The sequence below is a fragment of the Rhineura floridana genome, chromosome 3, assembly GCF_030035675.1.
Source record: "Rhineura floridana isolate rRhiFlo1 chromosome 3, rRhiFlo1.hap2, whole genome shotgun sequence".
In the NCBI taxonomy this organism is placed as follows: Eukaryota; Metazoa; Chordata; class Lepidosauria; order Squamata; family Rhineuridae; genus Rhineura; species Rhineura floridana.
This window is the reverse complement of record NC_084482.1, coordinates 200666903-200682958: the sequence shown is the minus strand read 5'-3', so window position 1 is coordinate 200682958 and position 16056 is coordinate 200666903. Positions and strand designations below refer to the sequence as shown.

The window sequence follows — 16056 nt, the reverse complement described above, 5'->3', positions numbered from 1 at the left end:
GGCAGCAAAGAAATTGGATTTAGACGTAAGAGATGAGGGTTCAAATCCCTGCTCAGCCATGAAGCTCACTAGGTGATCTTGGGCCAGTCATTGCCTTTCCGACTAACCTACTTCAGAGGGTTGTTTGGAGGATAAAACTGGGAGAGGAAGAAGCATGTGTGCCACTTTGAGCTCCTTGGAGAAAAGGTGGGATATAAATGCAATGACTGACTGAATGAATGAAAACATGAAAATGCCAAGAACTGAACCTGGGATGTTCTGCATGCAAAGCACATGCTCGACCACTGAGCTAGGGCCCTTCCCCACAAAAACATATGAGACTGCCTTATACCAAGTCAGACGATTAGTTTATCGAGCTCAGTCTTGTCTGTCCAAGGAGGGTTTCCAAAGGGCTCTAGGGGATTTTCCGACTGAGAAGACTGGCGCTCCTGTTGAAGCCCTGGTTGAACTGTGGAATACGGAGATGACCCGGGCGGTTGACACAATCGCTCCCATGCGCCCCCTTCTATGTAGAGCTCATACAGCTCCATGGTATACCCCGGAGCTGAGAGCGATGAAGCAAGAGAGGAGGAGGCTTGAGTGCAGATGGAGGCGGACTCCTGACGAATGCAATTATGCTTTGGTAAGTGCCTGCTCTAAGCGATATACAGCAGCGGTGAGGACAGCAAAAAGGAGTTACTTTGCTGTCAGTATTAAGGCATCACTCTCCCGCCCAGCGGAGCTTTTTAAAACTGTACAAGGGCTTTTACATCTTGGCCCTCGGGATACTATAGATCCATCTGTAGCCCGTTGTGATGAGTTCGCCGGACACTTCCAAACTAAGATCGCTTGCATTCGTCGGGACTTAGACTCCAATATTATAGCAGTTGGATTCAATGAAGCATCCAGACCACGGTCTTGTCCTCATTTATTGGATGAGTTTCAGTTGGTGCAGCTTGAGGATGTTGACAAGATCCTTGGACTGGTGCTGGATCCTTGCCCCTCTTGGCTGGTGAAAGCTGGCAGGACCGGAACCGCCGGCTGGGCCAAGGAGGTCATCAATGCCTCTTTGCGAGAGGGTGCGGTCCCTGACTGCCTAAAAGCGGCGGTAGTGAGACCGCTCCTGAAGAAACCCTCCTTGGACCCAGATAACTTGAACAACTATAGACCTGTGGCGAATGTTCCGTTCCTGGGCAAGGTTCTGGAACGGGTGGTGGCCGGCCAGCTCCAGGGACTCTTGGATGACACTGATTATCTTGATCCGTTTCAATCTGGTTTTAGGCCTGGGTTTGGTACCGAAACAGCCTTGGTCGCCCTGTATGATGACCTTTGTCGGGAGAGGGACAGGGGGAGTGTGACCCTGTTGATTCTCCTTGATCTCTCAGCCGCTTTTGATACCATCGACCATGGTATCCTTCTGGGACGGCTCACGGAGTTGGGAGTTGGGGGTACTGCTTGGCGGTGGCTCCGCTCCTACTTGGTGGGTCGTCACCAGAAGGTAGTGCTTGGGGAACACTACTCGACACCCTGGACTCTCCATTGTGGAGTCCCACAGGGATCGGTACTGTCCCCCATGCTTTTCAACATCTATATGAAGCCGCTGGGTGCGGTCATCAGGAGTTTTGGAGTGCGTTGTCACCAGTACGCTGATGACACGCAACTCTACTTCTCCTTTGCATCTTCCTCAGGTGAGGCTGTTAACGTACTAAACCGTTGCCTGGCCACGATAATGGATTGGATGGGAGCTAACAGACTGAAGCTTAATCCAGACAAGACTGAGACGCTGTTAGTGAGTGACTTCTCTGCCCAGATGGTGGATGTTTACCCTGTTCTGGATGGGGTTACACTCCCCTTGAAAGAACAGGTTCGTAGCTTGGGAGTTCTTTTCGACCCTTCCCTGTCTCTTGAGGCTCAGGTAGCCTCAGTGGCATGGAATGCTTTCTACCATCTCCGATCGGTAGCCCAGCTACGTCCCTATCTGGACAGTGACGACCTTGCCTCCGTCATTCATGCTCTGGTAACTTCTAGATTGGACTACTGCAATGCGCTCTACGTTGGGCTGCCCTTGAAGATAGTTCGGAAACTACAGTTAGTCCAGAATGCAGCGGCCAGATTGTTGACGCAGACCAGAAGGTCCGCTCATATAACACCTGTTTTGGCCCGTCTGCACTGGCTTCCTATTTGTTTCCGGGCTAAATTCAGTGCTGGTTTTGACCTATAAAGCCTTACACGGCATGGGACCGCAATACCTGGTGGAGCGCCTCTCCCAATATGAAACTACCCGTACACTGCACTCAACATCTAAGGCCCTCCTCCGAGTACCATCCCATCAAGAAGCTCGGAGGATGGTGACTAGAAATAGGGCCTTTTCGGTTGTGGCTTCCGAACTGTGGAATGGTCTTTGCGATGAGGTGCGCCTGGCGCCGACGCTGCTATCTTTTCGGTGCCAGGTGAAAACCTTTTTATACTCCCAGGCATTTTAAAGTGTATTTTTATAGTATTTTATTACTATGTTGTATTCAGGATGTTGTTTGGTTCTTGTATTGTTTGTATGTTTTTGTTTTTTGAGTTATGGTATTTATTGTATTTATATATTGTCCTTGCTTTTACCTTTTATGTACACCGCCCAGAGAGCCTTCGGGCTTCGGGCGGTATATAAATTAAATTAAATAAATAAAATAAATAAATACACTGACTGGCAGCAGCTCTCCAGGATTACAGGCAGAGTCCTTCCTGGAGATGCCGGGAATTGAACCTGGGAGCTTCTGAAAGCAAAGGCTGGTGGAACATTGCCCCATTTGCCCTAATAGACCAGCCTCTGATGTCTCCAGTGTCCTCTCATCTGGGGAAACAGTGGCAGCTGGTGGCTCTGTATCAGTGGGGCAGTGGTATCCACTCTAGGTTCTAGTCCAAAGTTTCAGATTAAAAACCAGAGTAGATTCCACTGCCCCACTGACACGAAGCCACCAGCTGCCACTGTGGAATAAAGTTTTCAGGGCTCAAGGAAAGCAATGATTATGTAGTGATATGCATTGATGGGTTCTGAACTGAAGGCTTATCTACATGGAAGCATTTCTTCATAGCAAATACACTGCTTTTACCTTCGCTATTGATTTGCACCGTCCACGGTTCCTGCTCAATGGTAGCTGCCAATTGTTTTTTCCCATTCACACAAGTGGGCATTCCTTAGGAAGGATTAGTCTCGCTGTTTTCTTATGGCCCCGTCCTCTAACCACCCTGGGCTCCTGCTGGGAGGAAGGGCAGGATATAAATCAAATAATAAATAATTAATATACATTTCCTCTCCTTCTGGATGCTTGGTGACCGAGCATGCTCAGTCCGTTCTACCAGCTGCAGTAGGTTCCTTTAAGAAAAATCTGGAAGTGTGAATGTCTGTGTTTTCCCTGCCTATGGTTGGTAGGATGCAGCTGAAATACAAATCTTTGTTTGAGCAGTGTTATAAAGGCACCATTTGCAGCAATACAGAAAAGGTCAGCAAAATGAAGGAAAGCAACTAGAAGTTGCTTGTCAGCCCACAGGAAATGAAAGAAGGTAGGAGGAGGTAGTGGGCGTGAAGGGGGAAACACACCCACCTGAAAGCATCAGAGCAAAGCGTCTGTAACTAGAGCAGCCTTTCCCAACCAGTGTGCCTTGTTGGACCACAACCCCCATCAGCCTCAGCCAGCATTGCCAATGACTGAGGCTGATGGGGGTTGTGGTCCAACAACATCTGGAGGCACACTGGTTCGGAAAGGCTGTACTAGAGAAACAGAGTGGAGACTTTTTTTCTCCCCTTTTTGTATTATCAGCAGATTGGGTTGGTACAGATTTACAGGGGGGAAACTGTGTGATCTGTTTGCCAGTAACATCATGTGAACCATGTGAACTAAAAGGGGAAGTGAGTAGCACCAAACCAGTAAACCACCTTGTAGATGAAAAAAAATCCAAGAGTAGTTGCAGAACTCTCACAAGAAGAGGTCAGCTCAGTGTGTTGGCAGCAACAGGGGAAAATATGCAAATTAAACATTAGGAATGGGATCAAAATAAAATAGTTGGCATCACAATTAAATAGCTGCCAATCCTCCAGCTTCCAATGGATAAACAAGGAAGCCAGGAAGCTCCCAGCTTCCTTAATTATCCCTTGTCTTCCTGCGCAGCAAAGTGTATGCAAAATAGCCTGTCTGGCTATCATAGGGAAGCTACTGGCCTAGTGCTGTCTGAGATGCAAAATCTGGGGAGATATCCCATGGTGGGTGGCTGTGCTGTAATGGTCAGAGCACCACACTCTCACACTCATACATTTTAGCCTTAAGTCGGGATGTTCCCCATCCAAGCTGACCTTCCATTTCCCTGACAGAAGTTTGTTTGCTTGTTTCTTTTTATTAAATTTATATCCTGCCTTTCCTCCCAGAAACAGCCCAGGGTGGCAAAGAAAAAAACTAAAAGCACTTTAAAACATATTTTTAAAAGTCTTTAAAAATACATTAAAACAAAACATCATTAAAAAACAACTTAAAAAACTTCTTATAAAGCAGTTCCAGCACAGACACAGACTGGGATAAGATCTCTACTTAAAAGGCTTGTTGAAAGAGGAAAGTCTCCAGCAGGCACCAAACAGATAACAGTAGGGTTGCCAGGTTCTTGGCCTGAGACTGATCCTGTATCTTTAGGAGGCCGGGCCTGGCAACCAAGAGGTCTTCTGTATCTTTAAAAGTTGTGCAGATGGAAGGGAGAATTCCACCTTGTGGTTTTTCCCATTACAGCGTTGCAAGAACACCTGCACTTGGCTGACTTTCTCTTCTCCTAAAGATACAGGATCAGTCTCAGGCCAGGAACCTGGCATCCCTAGATAACAGAGATGGCACCTGTCTAATATTTAAGAGGAGGGAATTCCACAGTGTCGGTGCCACAACACTAAATGTCTGCTTCCTGTTTTGTGTGGAACAGGCCTCCTTATAAGATAGTATCTGCAAAAGGCCTTCACCTGCAGAATGCAGTGATCAACTGGGTATATAAGGGGTGAGACAATCTTTCAGATATCCTGGTTCCAACCTGCATACAGCTTTGTACATCAAAACCAGAACTTTGAATTTGGTCCAGTAGCTAATGGGCAGCCAGTACAATTCTTTCAGTAGCAGGATAACATGTTGGCAATACCCTGCTCCAGTGAACAATTTTTGCATTTTGTACCTGCTACAGCTTCCAGACCAGCCTCAAGGGCAGCCCCACATAGAGCGCATTACAGTAATCCAGCCTGGAGGTTACCAGTGCATGGACCACAGTTGCACTGTTAACATCCTGTTGCAGACACGTTGAGAATGTTTGCAAACATTGCAAGATACTACGACAGCCCAGGCAATCCCATGGAACTGCTGTATACCAAATTAGACCATTGGTGTTTCTATTCTAACTAGATGATATGTTGCAAGGCTTCCTCCAAATGTCTTTTCTGCCCTGCTACCTGAGATCCTTTTACTTAAAGATGCTAAGGACTGAACCTGGGATCTTGGGCATGGCCTGAGCCACTGAGCTATGAGTCCTCCCCAGAACTTGGAAAAGTTACTTTTTTGAACTACAACTTCCATCAGCCCAATCCAGTGGCCATGCTGGCTGGGGCTGATGGGAGTTGTAGTTCAAAAAAAGTAACTTTTCCAAGCTCTGGTCCTCCCAAAGGTGGCTGGAGAGAGGGGCTGCTCACAGGCATGGAGGTGAAAAATAGATGACTGGTTCTTTATATGTTGTGTGCAAGCTGGAATGTTTATGAACATTCCGTGAGATCACCACAATGCTGCCAATACTGACAGAGGAGATGCTGTAGGCTGGGGCTATTGTATGGAGGTGTGCAAGGCTGGTGAAAAATTTAGGGAGTACCAGAGGATGGGGCCAGTTTCTGTCAAGGGCTGTTCTGCCAACCACCTGTATCTGCTCCCACAGGGCTCTTTTGCCACCTGCATGATGCCTGCCTCAGCAGCCCATGTCATCCTGATGCGCATTGTGACACTGACCTCCTGACTGGCCAGGCTGTCTGCACATGCCAGCAAGGTTATGCTGGCCCCATGTGCTATGAGGATATCAACGAGTGCCAGATGGGTAAGATGGGTCAGGTGGGGTGGAGGAAAAGTATGCATCATCATAAGTGGAATCTGATCAGGAAGGCAACCTTACCGTTTTCCCAGGTATAATTTGAGGCACATGTTACCCTTCCTAGGAAAACATTTTGTTTCTAGAGTGGAAAGAACCTGCCCCCATGTGAAGAAGGGATGTGATGCCTGCCCTTTTAAACATTCACCTTCTCTGGCACGCTGCTCTGGAATCCCCATTGCAAGGAGGCTGCTGTAGGACTCAGCTTTTACATCTCTCAGATATGCAGGAGGAGAATTCCCCTTGATGGTGGCCCAGCGCCCATGCTTGGCTAGATTGGACACTGACTGAGGGCCCAGGGGCTTGAAAGGGCCCCCTCATCAGCCTGATCCAATCACACTGATATTTACTGCCCTGCCTGCCAGGCCCCTGGATGTTTTGCAAGAGCAGGTGGCAGTGCCACCTTTGAACAAGAGCCAAGTTCAGCTCTAATCCATGGTGACCAGCTGCCATTTTAAATTACAAGAAATGTAATGCTCTGAGTAGGGTTGCCAGGTTCAGGGCCTGAGACTGATCCTGTATCCTTAGGAGAAGAGAAAGTCAGCCAAGAGCAGGTGTTCTTGCCACACTGTAATGGGAAAAACCAGAAGGTGGAATTCTCCCTTCCCCCTGCACAACTTTTAAAGATACAGAAGACCTGTTGGTTGCCAGGCCCAGCCTCCCAGAGGTCTTCTGTATCTTTAAAACTTGTGGAGGGGGGGAGGGAGAATTCCACCTTGTGCTTTTTCACATTACAGGGTTGCAAGAACACCTGCACTTGGCTGACTTTCTCTTCTCCTAAAGATACAGGACCAGTCTCAGGCCCTGAACCTGGCAACCCTAGGACTCATGAGTGAATGAGTTCTGCCTATCAGTAATATAGCCTTGTAAATAAGCTCACATATGTTACTAGCCTGCAATTTTATTTATTTATTTTACTAGCCTGCTGGAGGCTGGCAGAGAAAGTGTGGATGGCTCCATCCCTCCAGCATCAGCCCACCCATTGCATTTCTGTGGGGGGCGGGAGCTATACTCTGTGATGGCTGCTGCCCATTGGGACTGGGAGGGTGCAAGGCAGACAGGCCAACAGAAGATGGAGCCAGAGCCAATGACAGGCAGAGCCAGCTCTTTCTCCTTTTGTCCCCATCCTGTTCTCCAAGGGGCATCACTGAGACTCAGGAGGAAGCTGACAGCCAAAGCTACCTTCTGGACTGGTTGTAAGTGAGAAAGGTGGGCTTGGAGGAATCAAGACTGAGGGTGGTGGAGCAGTGCCCCGTTTGCCCTAATGGACCAGCCTCCACTGTCTATACTGGGTGCAGAGGAAGGACAGAGTGCTTCATCCTTCCTCTGCTAGCCCACTCACTTGCCTGCCTGCAATTCCTTTTTGCCTATGGCCACCAGGCTAGTGTGTTCAAATGATTGAGAAGAGGTGGGTCAGCGCAGTGAATCATGCAGAGACATGGCAGGCCACCCCACCTGTGGGTGGGGGTGCTTTGGATGGTTGGGCTGGCAGGAGTCTTTGGATATTTGATGAGTCCTTTCCTTGCAGCACATGGGCCTAGTGTGTCCTGGTAGCTACACAATTTGGGAATTACTGTGAGCATTTCCAGGCTGTCACTATTTCTGGGTGGGATTCAGTCAGCTACTGCCAAATTCACATTGCACAATTATAGCTGACTTGGAGCTCTTGTGTAACAAACCTGCTTCCTCCCCAAATAAGAACAGTGATGGCAAAATGCATTGGAAAGTGCGGAATAACACTTTCTGTGACACAGTGTTGCTTAACCTTTCCCATTAACAAATCAGAAGGAATGCTCATTAGATAACCACTGTCGTCTAACCTCTCCGCAAACAAGTCAAAATGAAACTTCATTAAATAAATAAATAACATCATCTAGATCTAATCTCCCTGCAAACAAATCTAACCAACTTCACAGGGTTGTTATGAGGATAAAAGGGGGAGGGGGAGAACCATTTTTGTACCTCGCCTTGAGCTCCTTGGAGGGAAGATGTGATCTAATTGCAGTAACTAAATAAATCAGAATGAATACTCATTGAATAGCCAATGCCATCTAATCTCTCAGCAAACAGATCAGAATGAACGTTCAATCTGGAAGCGCCCTGTGTTAGTGGTAGGGATGGGATCCGTTGGGCGGTGCTGGTTTGAAAACATCCCGTCGACCTAATGGGCTGGCATTGATTCAAGTTCGTTTTTTGTCTGCAAGCCGCTACTTTTACTGATCTGTTTTTGTTGGAATGTATGAGGTTCAACTCTAACTTGGTGGGTTGAGGCTGCATGGGGTTAAAAAGGGTAGCTAGGGAGGAGACCTCCTTGTTGCCAGGCTATACTTGTCCTTTGATCCTTGCCGTCTCTCCCCCCCAGACATCTTTCCTTTGTCTCTCCTCTCAACCAGGATGAGAGCTGCAGTGCAGACTGCTCCAACATAGTTAGTTAGCTAGATGTAAGGACTCTTTCCTATCAAGCATGTACTTCCAGAATAAAGTAGTTGTTTCTTATTTTAAAGCTTAAAGTCTCTGTCTGACTAATTTGCAAGGAAGGTAGAATCTTAGCAAAGATTCAAACACACACACGTAAGCTCACTCAATACTCTCCATTCCGCTACGCAAATCAATAGAAGTCCGACAGTTTTCCCCCTCAGAAAAATATTGATACTATCAATATTTTAAAGGAAATATTGATAAATGAAGGAAATATTGATAAAATATCAATGTTAATATCAATATTTTAGATACAGATTTTTTTAAAAAATCCATTTCTGAAAATAGCAGTGGAAAATCACTGTATAAAAATCCAATCCGCATCAATAGGCAATAAGTGAATTAATGGAAAATATGATACCAAATCCGAATTGAGCAGAATTCTAGCACATCCAGAGTGGCAGTGTGGCGTAGTGGTTAGAGTGTTGCACTATGACCTGGAAGAGCACGGTTCGATTCCCCACACAGCCATGAAGCTCACTGGGTGACCTTGGGCCAGTCACTGCCGCTCAGCCTCAGAGGGAGGCAATGGTAAACCCCCTCTGAATACCGCTTACCATGAAAACCCTATTCATAGAGTCGCCATAAGTCAGAATCGACTTGGGCAGTCCATTTCCATTTTCTAGCACATCCCTGGTTGGTGGATGGATATGTTCTTTCCTTGCATTTATTCCTCTCGTCTCCTCACTGCCCATCCAGGTGCAGACCCCTGTGAACATGGTGGAAGCTGCCACAACACGCCCGGCTCCTTCACCTGTCGCTGCCCCATGGGCTACACAGGCTCTCGCTGCGAAGCAAACCTCAATGAGTGTCTCAGCCAGCCTTGCCATAACGGAGCCTCTTGCCTCGACTTGCTGGGCCAGTTCCAATGTCTCTGCCCCTCCGGTAAGGAGCAAGCTTGGTGCGGTGGGAGACAAGGGCGGGGTAGTAAAAATCATGGGTGGTATAAATCATGGGAACTGTCGTTTGTTAAGGGTGCTGGGAGTTTGTAACTCTGTCAGGGGAAAAGGATTCCTTGGGGGAAGTCATGTGCTTTGAATGTGTGTTGGGTGTGTTTTAGATGTATGGTGCTGATCTGCTGTACACTAGCTCCCCCCCAACCAAAAAATCTCAGATCTTTCTGCTGTTGATATCTGTCCATGTAGGGTTCAGCGGGCCCCTGTGCGAAGTGGAAGAATGTGTCAGTGATAGCTGCCTCAATGGAGGAACCTGTCTCCGACAGATCCACAGAGTTGCCTGCCAGTGTCCTCCTGGTAAGTGAGGAAGGTGGAAAGAGAGGCCAGCTCTAAAACCAGGAAGGGGCTTGTCTAGGGTTACTGCTCTCTCCTATTCAGCTCTTTGCTCCCAATCATGTCCTCAGCCCGATGTCTAGAGAAGGATAAATTCGTCAGGTTCAGTTTCTCATTTCCCCCTCCCAGTCTTAAGTTCTCCACATTTTTGCATCTGTTTGTGGATTTTTTCTTAAAAGTCCTCATGAAAATTCATCAGCATTTTAGTGCTCATTTTTCCTAATCCATCCATTTTTGCATGCAATTTTGCTTAATATAATGCACTGTCGTGCATCACGTGTGCATTTTTAGGCACCTAATATACACATTTTCACCTAATATACACATTTTCATACGCATTATTCGGAGAACAGTGCAAAATATGGAGAAGTGTCAATTTCAAAAGATAGCTGTGGTTCACATATTGCCACCCTAGGCTCCTACTGGAAGGAAGGGTGGGATATAAATCTAATAAATAAATAATAATGAATACTATTTTGGGGGGAAGTGCAAATCCTAATGTGAACAAAACTAATGTCTTCCCTATCCCTACCTGGGACAGCAGCAGCATAGTTGGGTTGACAGCACCTCTGTCTGTTTTTCACAGAGAACATACAAAGCCAGTTGTTTTGCATGTCAGACCATCTAGACTAGTAATGTCTAGGAACGTTGGGTTGAATCCAGCCCTAGTCCTACTCAGAGTAAACCCACTGAAGTTAATAGTCATGGCTAACCCAGGTTCATTAATTTCAATGGGTTTAGTCTGAGTGGAACTTAGCTGGATACAACCCATTGCCTTCCCTGCAGGGATGCCCCATCTGTGGAGTGCCCTCCCCTCACAGATACGATCCGTGTGATGATACTGTTCTCCTTTTGGCACCAAGTGCAGATGTATTTATTTTCCCAGGAATTCTAAGCTTTGTAAATTGATTGCTGTTTAACCTGCTCTGTTGCGGCTTTATTTGCTTGATGGTGTGTTTCACTATGTGTTGTTTGTCTTGTGATCTGGCTGTGTTTATTTTGTGTCCTGTATCCTGCACCTAAACAGGAAGCTGCATAACACCATCTAGCTTAGTATTATCCACGCTGACCCACAGTGGCTCTCCAGAGTTTCAGACAGGGGTCTTTTCCCCAGCCCTACCTGGAGAGGCTGGGGACTGACCATGGGACCTTCTGCATGCAAAGCAGATGCTCTACCCACTGTACTACGGCCCCTTTCCTCCACTTTGATTGGCAGTGACTCGTCAGGGTCTCAAGGCAGAGTCTTTCCCACCACCTGCTACCTGAGACCCTTCTAACTGGAGGTGCCAAAGACTGAACCTGAGACCTGCATGCAAAGCATGTGCTCTGCAGCCCCTACCTTTAACTCTCCATCCCTCTAAAGTTGTACTGTGTGTAGGTGTCTCATGTCTTTATCAACCCTTTTTCATTTTTGTTGTACAGAGCCTTCTCCCACTCCCAGGTGAGTGTGAGCCTAGTATCCACGTGGTTCAGATGATCAGCTGCAATGATTGCAAAAGCTGGAAGGACTGTGACTGCATGTCACATCATCCACTCACCATCTTTTTAATCTGATGGACAGCCTTGATTCCCCCTGCTCCACCTCACCCCCAATGACATGTTCTAACTGGCTGAGTCCCCAGGGTGCAACAGCTTTTCCTGATTCACCCCATCCACCCAGGATTCGGTCCACAGTAATCTTTGACCTTTTGCCCTGCTCCTCTTAGGTTTTGAGGGACCCCAATGCAAGCTGGAGGTGGACAGCTGTGCCAGTTCCCCCTGCAGGAATGGGGGCCAGTGCCAAAACTCTGCAGGGGTTTTCCATTGCACCTGCCCCCAAGGTAACGTGTGTGTGTGTGTGTGTGTGTGTGTGTGTGTGTGTGTGTGTGTGTGTGTGTGTGTGTGTGTAAGAAAGAGAGGGGGGCATGGGGACAGAGGAAGGTAAGAAGGCCAGGTTCAGTAATTTGGAAGCACTGGGCAAGACCCATCAATGTGTTCCCTTAACTCATGCTACTCGACTCAGCTCCCATCATCCTTGACTACTGGCTGTCTGGGCTGGGGCTGATGGGAGTTGGGAGTCCAACAACATCTGGAGGGCCATGCAAGTTCCCCATTCCTTCCTTAATTGGTAAGGGTCAGAAGGGTCAGAAGGCAAAACAGGGCATGTGAATAAAGCAGAATGCTATTTTGTGTTATTATTTATTGTCGTCATCACAAGCACCACCATTACACAAGGCCAGGGGTAACCAATTTCATGCCCTCCAGACATTGTTGGACTACAGCTCACATCATCTGTGACCATTGGCCATGCCGGCTGGGGCTGATGGGCATTATTGTCCAGCAACATATGGAGGGCACCACATTGGCTATCCCATGCACTAGGTGCTTTACAAAGATTTTTTAAAAGATAATGGTCCCTGCTTACAGGCTTAAAAGCTAAGAGACACATTTGTTTGTTTATTGAAAGTATTTGTAACCCAACTTTCACCCAAAGGTCCCAGGGTGGAAAAGCATAAACTTCAAATCAAACTACCAGACCAACGTGATATAATAAAACAAAAGAAAAGACAAGGAATTTATGGGGAAACAAGGAAATCCATGCATTAAGTCTTCATGTAGATCAGGGCCAGCTCCACATTTGAGGGTCTTGGGCAAAGTGAACTCTGGTGGGGCCCCTTTTCTTTTCATGGGCCTCTCATGTGAGTTGGCATCAGCATAGAGCAACATACTGAGCACAGTAATACTGGCAGCACTGGGTGAGTAGGCCTAGTCACCATGTTAATTTCCTACAATCCCCCAGAGTAATGCTATATGAGGTGCCTAGCCACCATTTAAATTTCCCACAGTGCACCAGAGCAATGCTATATCAGGGCCTAGCCATTGTATAAATGTCCCACAACCATCTAGAGTGATGCAATACGAGATATCTAGCCATTGTTTTAATTCCACACAGTGCCCTAGAGTGATGCTGTTTAGGGACTTAGTTGCCATTTTAATTTCCCACAATACCCCAGAATATGGATGGAAATATCTGTTAATTTCAGTTCTCTCATCTTCTCATTTTTCCAATCTTAAATTCAGCTTTCCACATTTCTGCAGCAATTTGTGATTTTTTTAAAAAAAATCCTCATGAAAGTTCTCCAGCATTTTAGTGTGAATTTCTCCCAATAAACACATTTTTGTCAGCATTGATCAATGTACACATTTTTTGCAAGTAACTTCTCTTCATATAATGCATTCTTATGTTATTTTCACTCATATATTCATTTTTATACAGACTTTCCCTTAACATATGCATTTTTGTAAATATTATTTGGTTGGCGAACTACACTGCAAAATTTGACTCAGTGCAAATTTCGAAGGATGGCTCTGTTTCGGTTCTCGTGTTGGAAAGTGTGAATTTGATCGATTCAGCTTGAAATGCAAACTGAACTGAATTTCTCGCCGATCTCTACCCCAGAGAGATGCTATACTGGGGCTTAGCTGCCATTTTAAACTCCCACAGTGCCCAGGACCTAGAGTGATGTCATGTCAGGGGAACTATGGGAAATTAATATGGCCACTAGACCCAGCTGCCTAGTGGTGCTTGAGTATTGCACCTGATAAAGTTACATTAACACATAATAAGCATGCTGTGAACTTCTGTTCGTTCATGGGAAATTCAAAGCAGGGATGGATATTCTGGTTCTTTCCAGCCTTCAAGGTTATAAGATGCCATGTAGAACAGAGTGGAATTATGGGGAAGGGAGAGGTGAAAGAGCAGGACCAGTGTGGATAAAGGCCAATGACAGTGTTGAGGATTCCCCTTCTTGCAGGTTTCGAGGGACACCAGTGTGAGAGAGATGCAGACTTATGCCGCAGCGCCCCCTGTGAGCATGGAACCTGCTTGAATGCACCGGGCTCCTTCACTTGCATTTGCTCTTCAGGCTTCACAGGACCCCACTGTTCAGAGCTCAGCGACCCTTGCCAGAATTGGCAGTGCCTCAACGGGGGCAGTTGCCAAGGGACAGAATTTGGGTATGGACGGGAAAATTGGGAGAAGGGTGTGTAGGGGTGAAGCATGATTCCCAGAAGTAATCTCTGTTAACACAACATTGGTTTTAAGCCTCATTCCCAAGGGCTTAATTTGAAACTAAACTTACCAACAAACATGCTTCCCCAAAATATGTAATGCTTCTCTCATTTAAGATTTTTTCCCCTTAGGAATGAAACTGAATAGACCAGAATTTTCTCTCTTAGCAATAAAATTGACTAGACCAGAAATTGACTACATCAGACCTGATCTAGTCTCATAAATTTCACTACCTTGTTGGTTTGTATTGGGCTGGGGCAGACACCCCTAGCCTGGTGCCCTCCAGATTATTTATTTATTTGATTTATATCCTGCCCTTCCTCCTAGTGGGAGCCCAATATAGTTTTGCACTATAACTCCCATCACCGTAAACCAGGGAGGATCTTCTCATCTGGGGTGAAATTAACTAGACCAGATGGAGCCTGAGGTCTGGTCTAATAAATTTAACTGCTCTATTGATCTGTATTGGGCTAGGGCATCCTTCTTTAAGGACCAGTGCTTTCCCAGTGGGCAGTATGGACTGTGCTGGCTGGAGCTGATGGGAACTGTATAGTCCAAAACTGCTGTGATGCACCAGCTAGACAAGGAGAAGAGGTTACACTTAAGCAACTACATTTTTACACAGTGCATAGCTGAATTGTGGAATTCATTTCACGGTTTGTAATGATGACTACCAGCCTGAACAGCTTTAAAAGGTGGTTAGGCAAATTCATGGAGAGGAAGGCTATCAATGACCTCTAGTTGTGATGGCTGTCTGCTGCCTCCAGTATCGGAGGTGGTATGCTTGCCTCTTAATACCAATTACGGGGGATCTCAAGTGGAAAGAGTGCTGTTGCTCTTCTTGTGTTCTTATGTAATAATTTGGCATTCAGTGACATTAGGATAGGAATTGGCAGGCTTTTCCCCTTTGCAAAGAAGCTCTCTCTCGCTTATCCCCGCCCTGTTTCCAGTGCCCCAGTTATTAAGTTACCACGCCTGGATCAGGGCTAGCATCATGTGGTGCTTCCAGATTGTTGCTATTTTGTGCATATTTGGATTGCACAAAAAAAGTTCCTTTGGAGCTCTTGCACCAACAAACCTGCTCTTCCCCAAAAAAGAAATCAGACTCTTTGGAGTAGGAAAGTGATGGGAAAATGCACTGAAAAGTGTGGGATAATACTTGCTTGAAAGCGCTATATAAATATTGAAAATAACAGTAATCTCTCTCACTCTCTTTCTCTCTCTTTCTCTCTCTCTCTCCCCAGGCTGCACTGTCTCTGTCCTCCAGGTTGGACAGGCCGGGACTGTGGCATGGAAGTAAATGCCTGCGATTCCAGTCCCTGCCACCAGGGGGCCACTTGCCTGAGTCGTCAAGGTGCCTTCAGCTGCACCTGCCCCAGCGGCTACGTAGGTAACATGCCCCTCAATCCCAAACCCCAGCGGGGCTTCCCAACACTGATGATTTCCCATAATCCTGGCCAGTTCTCTCCCCTCATCCCAGCCCCCCATGACGCCTCCCCTCTTTATAAACACAGATTACAGACCTCTCTGCTTCCTTCCCTTGTCACCCCTCCAGGAGTGACATGCAATGAAGATGTGGATGAATGCATATCCAGCCCCTGCCTCAACTCTGGATCCTGCCTTAACAGCCCTGGAACCTTCCACTGCCTTTGCCCTGAGGGTCACACAGGAATGAAATGCCAGGAAAGTCTTGACCTTTGCTCACTCGGTGAGTCTGTGGGACTGCGTCAATATTTCCTCCTACAATGCAGGACTTGCTTCATAAGAACGTTATGATTTGTGTATTGGCAGCAGGGCAAATGAGGATGGGCAAATATGTCTGTTTCTGTTTCTCTCCGTTTCTCATTTTCCAGTCTTAAATTCACTTCTCCACATTTCCACATTAGTTCTAAGGATGAATTTTTTTAGGTCCCCATGAAAACCCATCAGCATTTAAATGTGAATATCTCCTAATATATACATCTGTGTGCCGTCTACCTAGCACACATATTTGCAAAGCGATTTCCCCTAAAATAATGCATTTGTATTTTTATAGAAACTTTACCCTACCTTTTTATGTACATTACTCGGCTGGAAAAAAATACATTGCAAAATATGGAAAAGTATGAATGGCTGTGT

At 46.5% G+C, this 16056-nt stretch overlaps 1 protein-coding gene across 2 annotated transcripts in view; it reads left to right on the top strand.

The window, feature by feature from the left end:
- The window catches only part of NOTCH4 (notch receptor 4), a 62946-nt gene that overhangs the window by 7705 nt on the left and 39185 nt on the right, over positions 1 to 16056 (top strand). For both annotated transcript variants that reach the window (XM_061619551.1, XM_061619552.1), the window contains exons 6-12: positions 5914 to 6069; positions 9298 to 9483; positions 9744 to 9851; positions 11594 to 11707; positions 13682 to 13883; positions 15183 to 15328; positions 15494 to 15646. In XM_061619551.1, the coding sequence (XP_061475535.1) occupies positions 5914 to 6069; positions 9298 to 9483; positions 9744 to 9851; positions 11594 to 11707; positions 13682 to 13883; positions 15183 to 15328; positions 15494 to 15646 (1065 nt within the window). The remainder of the gene's footprint in view (positions 1 to 5913; positions 6070 to 9297; positions 9484 to 9743; positions 9852 to 11593; positions 11708 to 13681; positions 13884 to 15182; positions 15329 to 15493; positions 15647 to 16056) is intronic.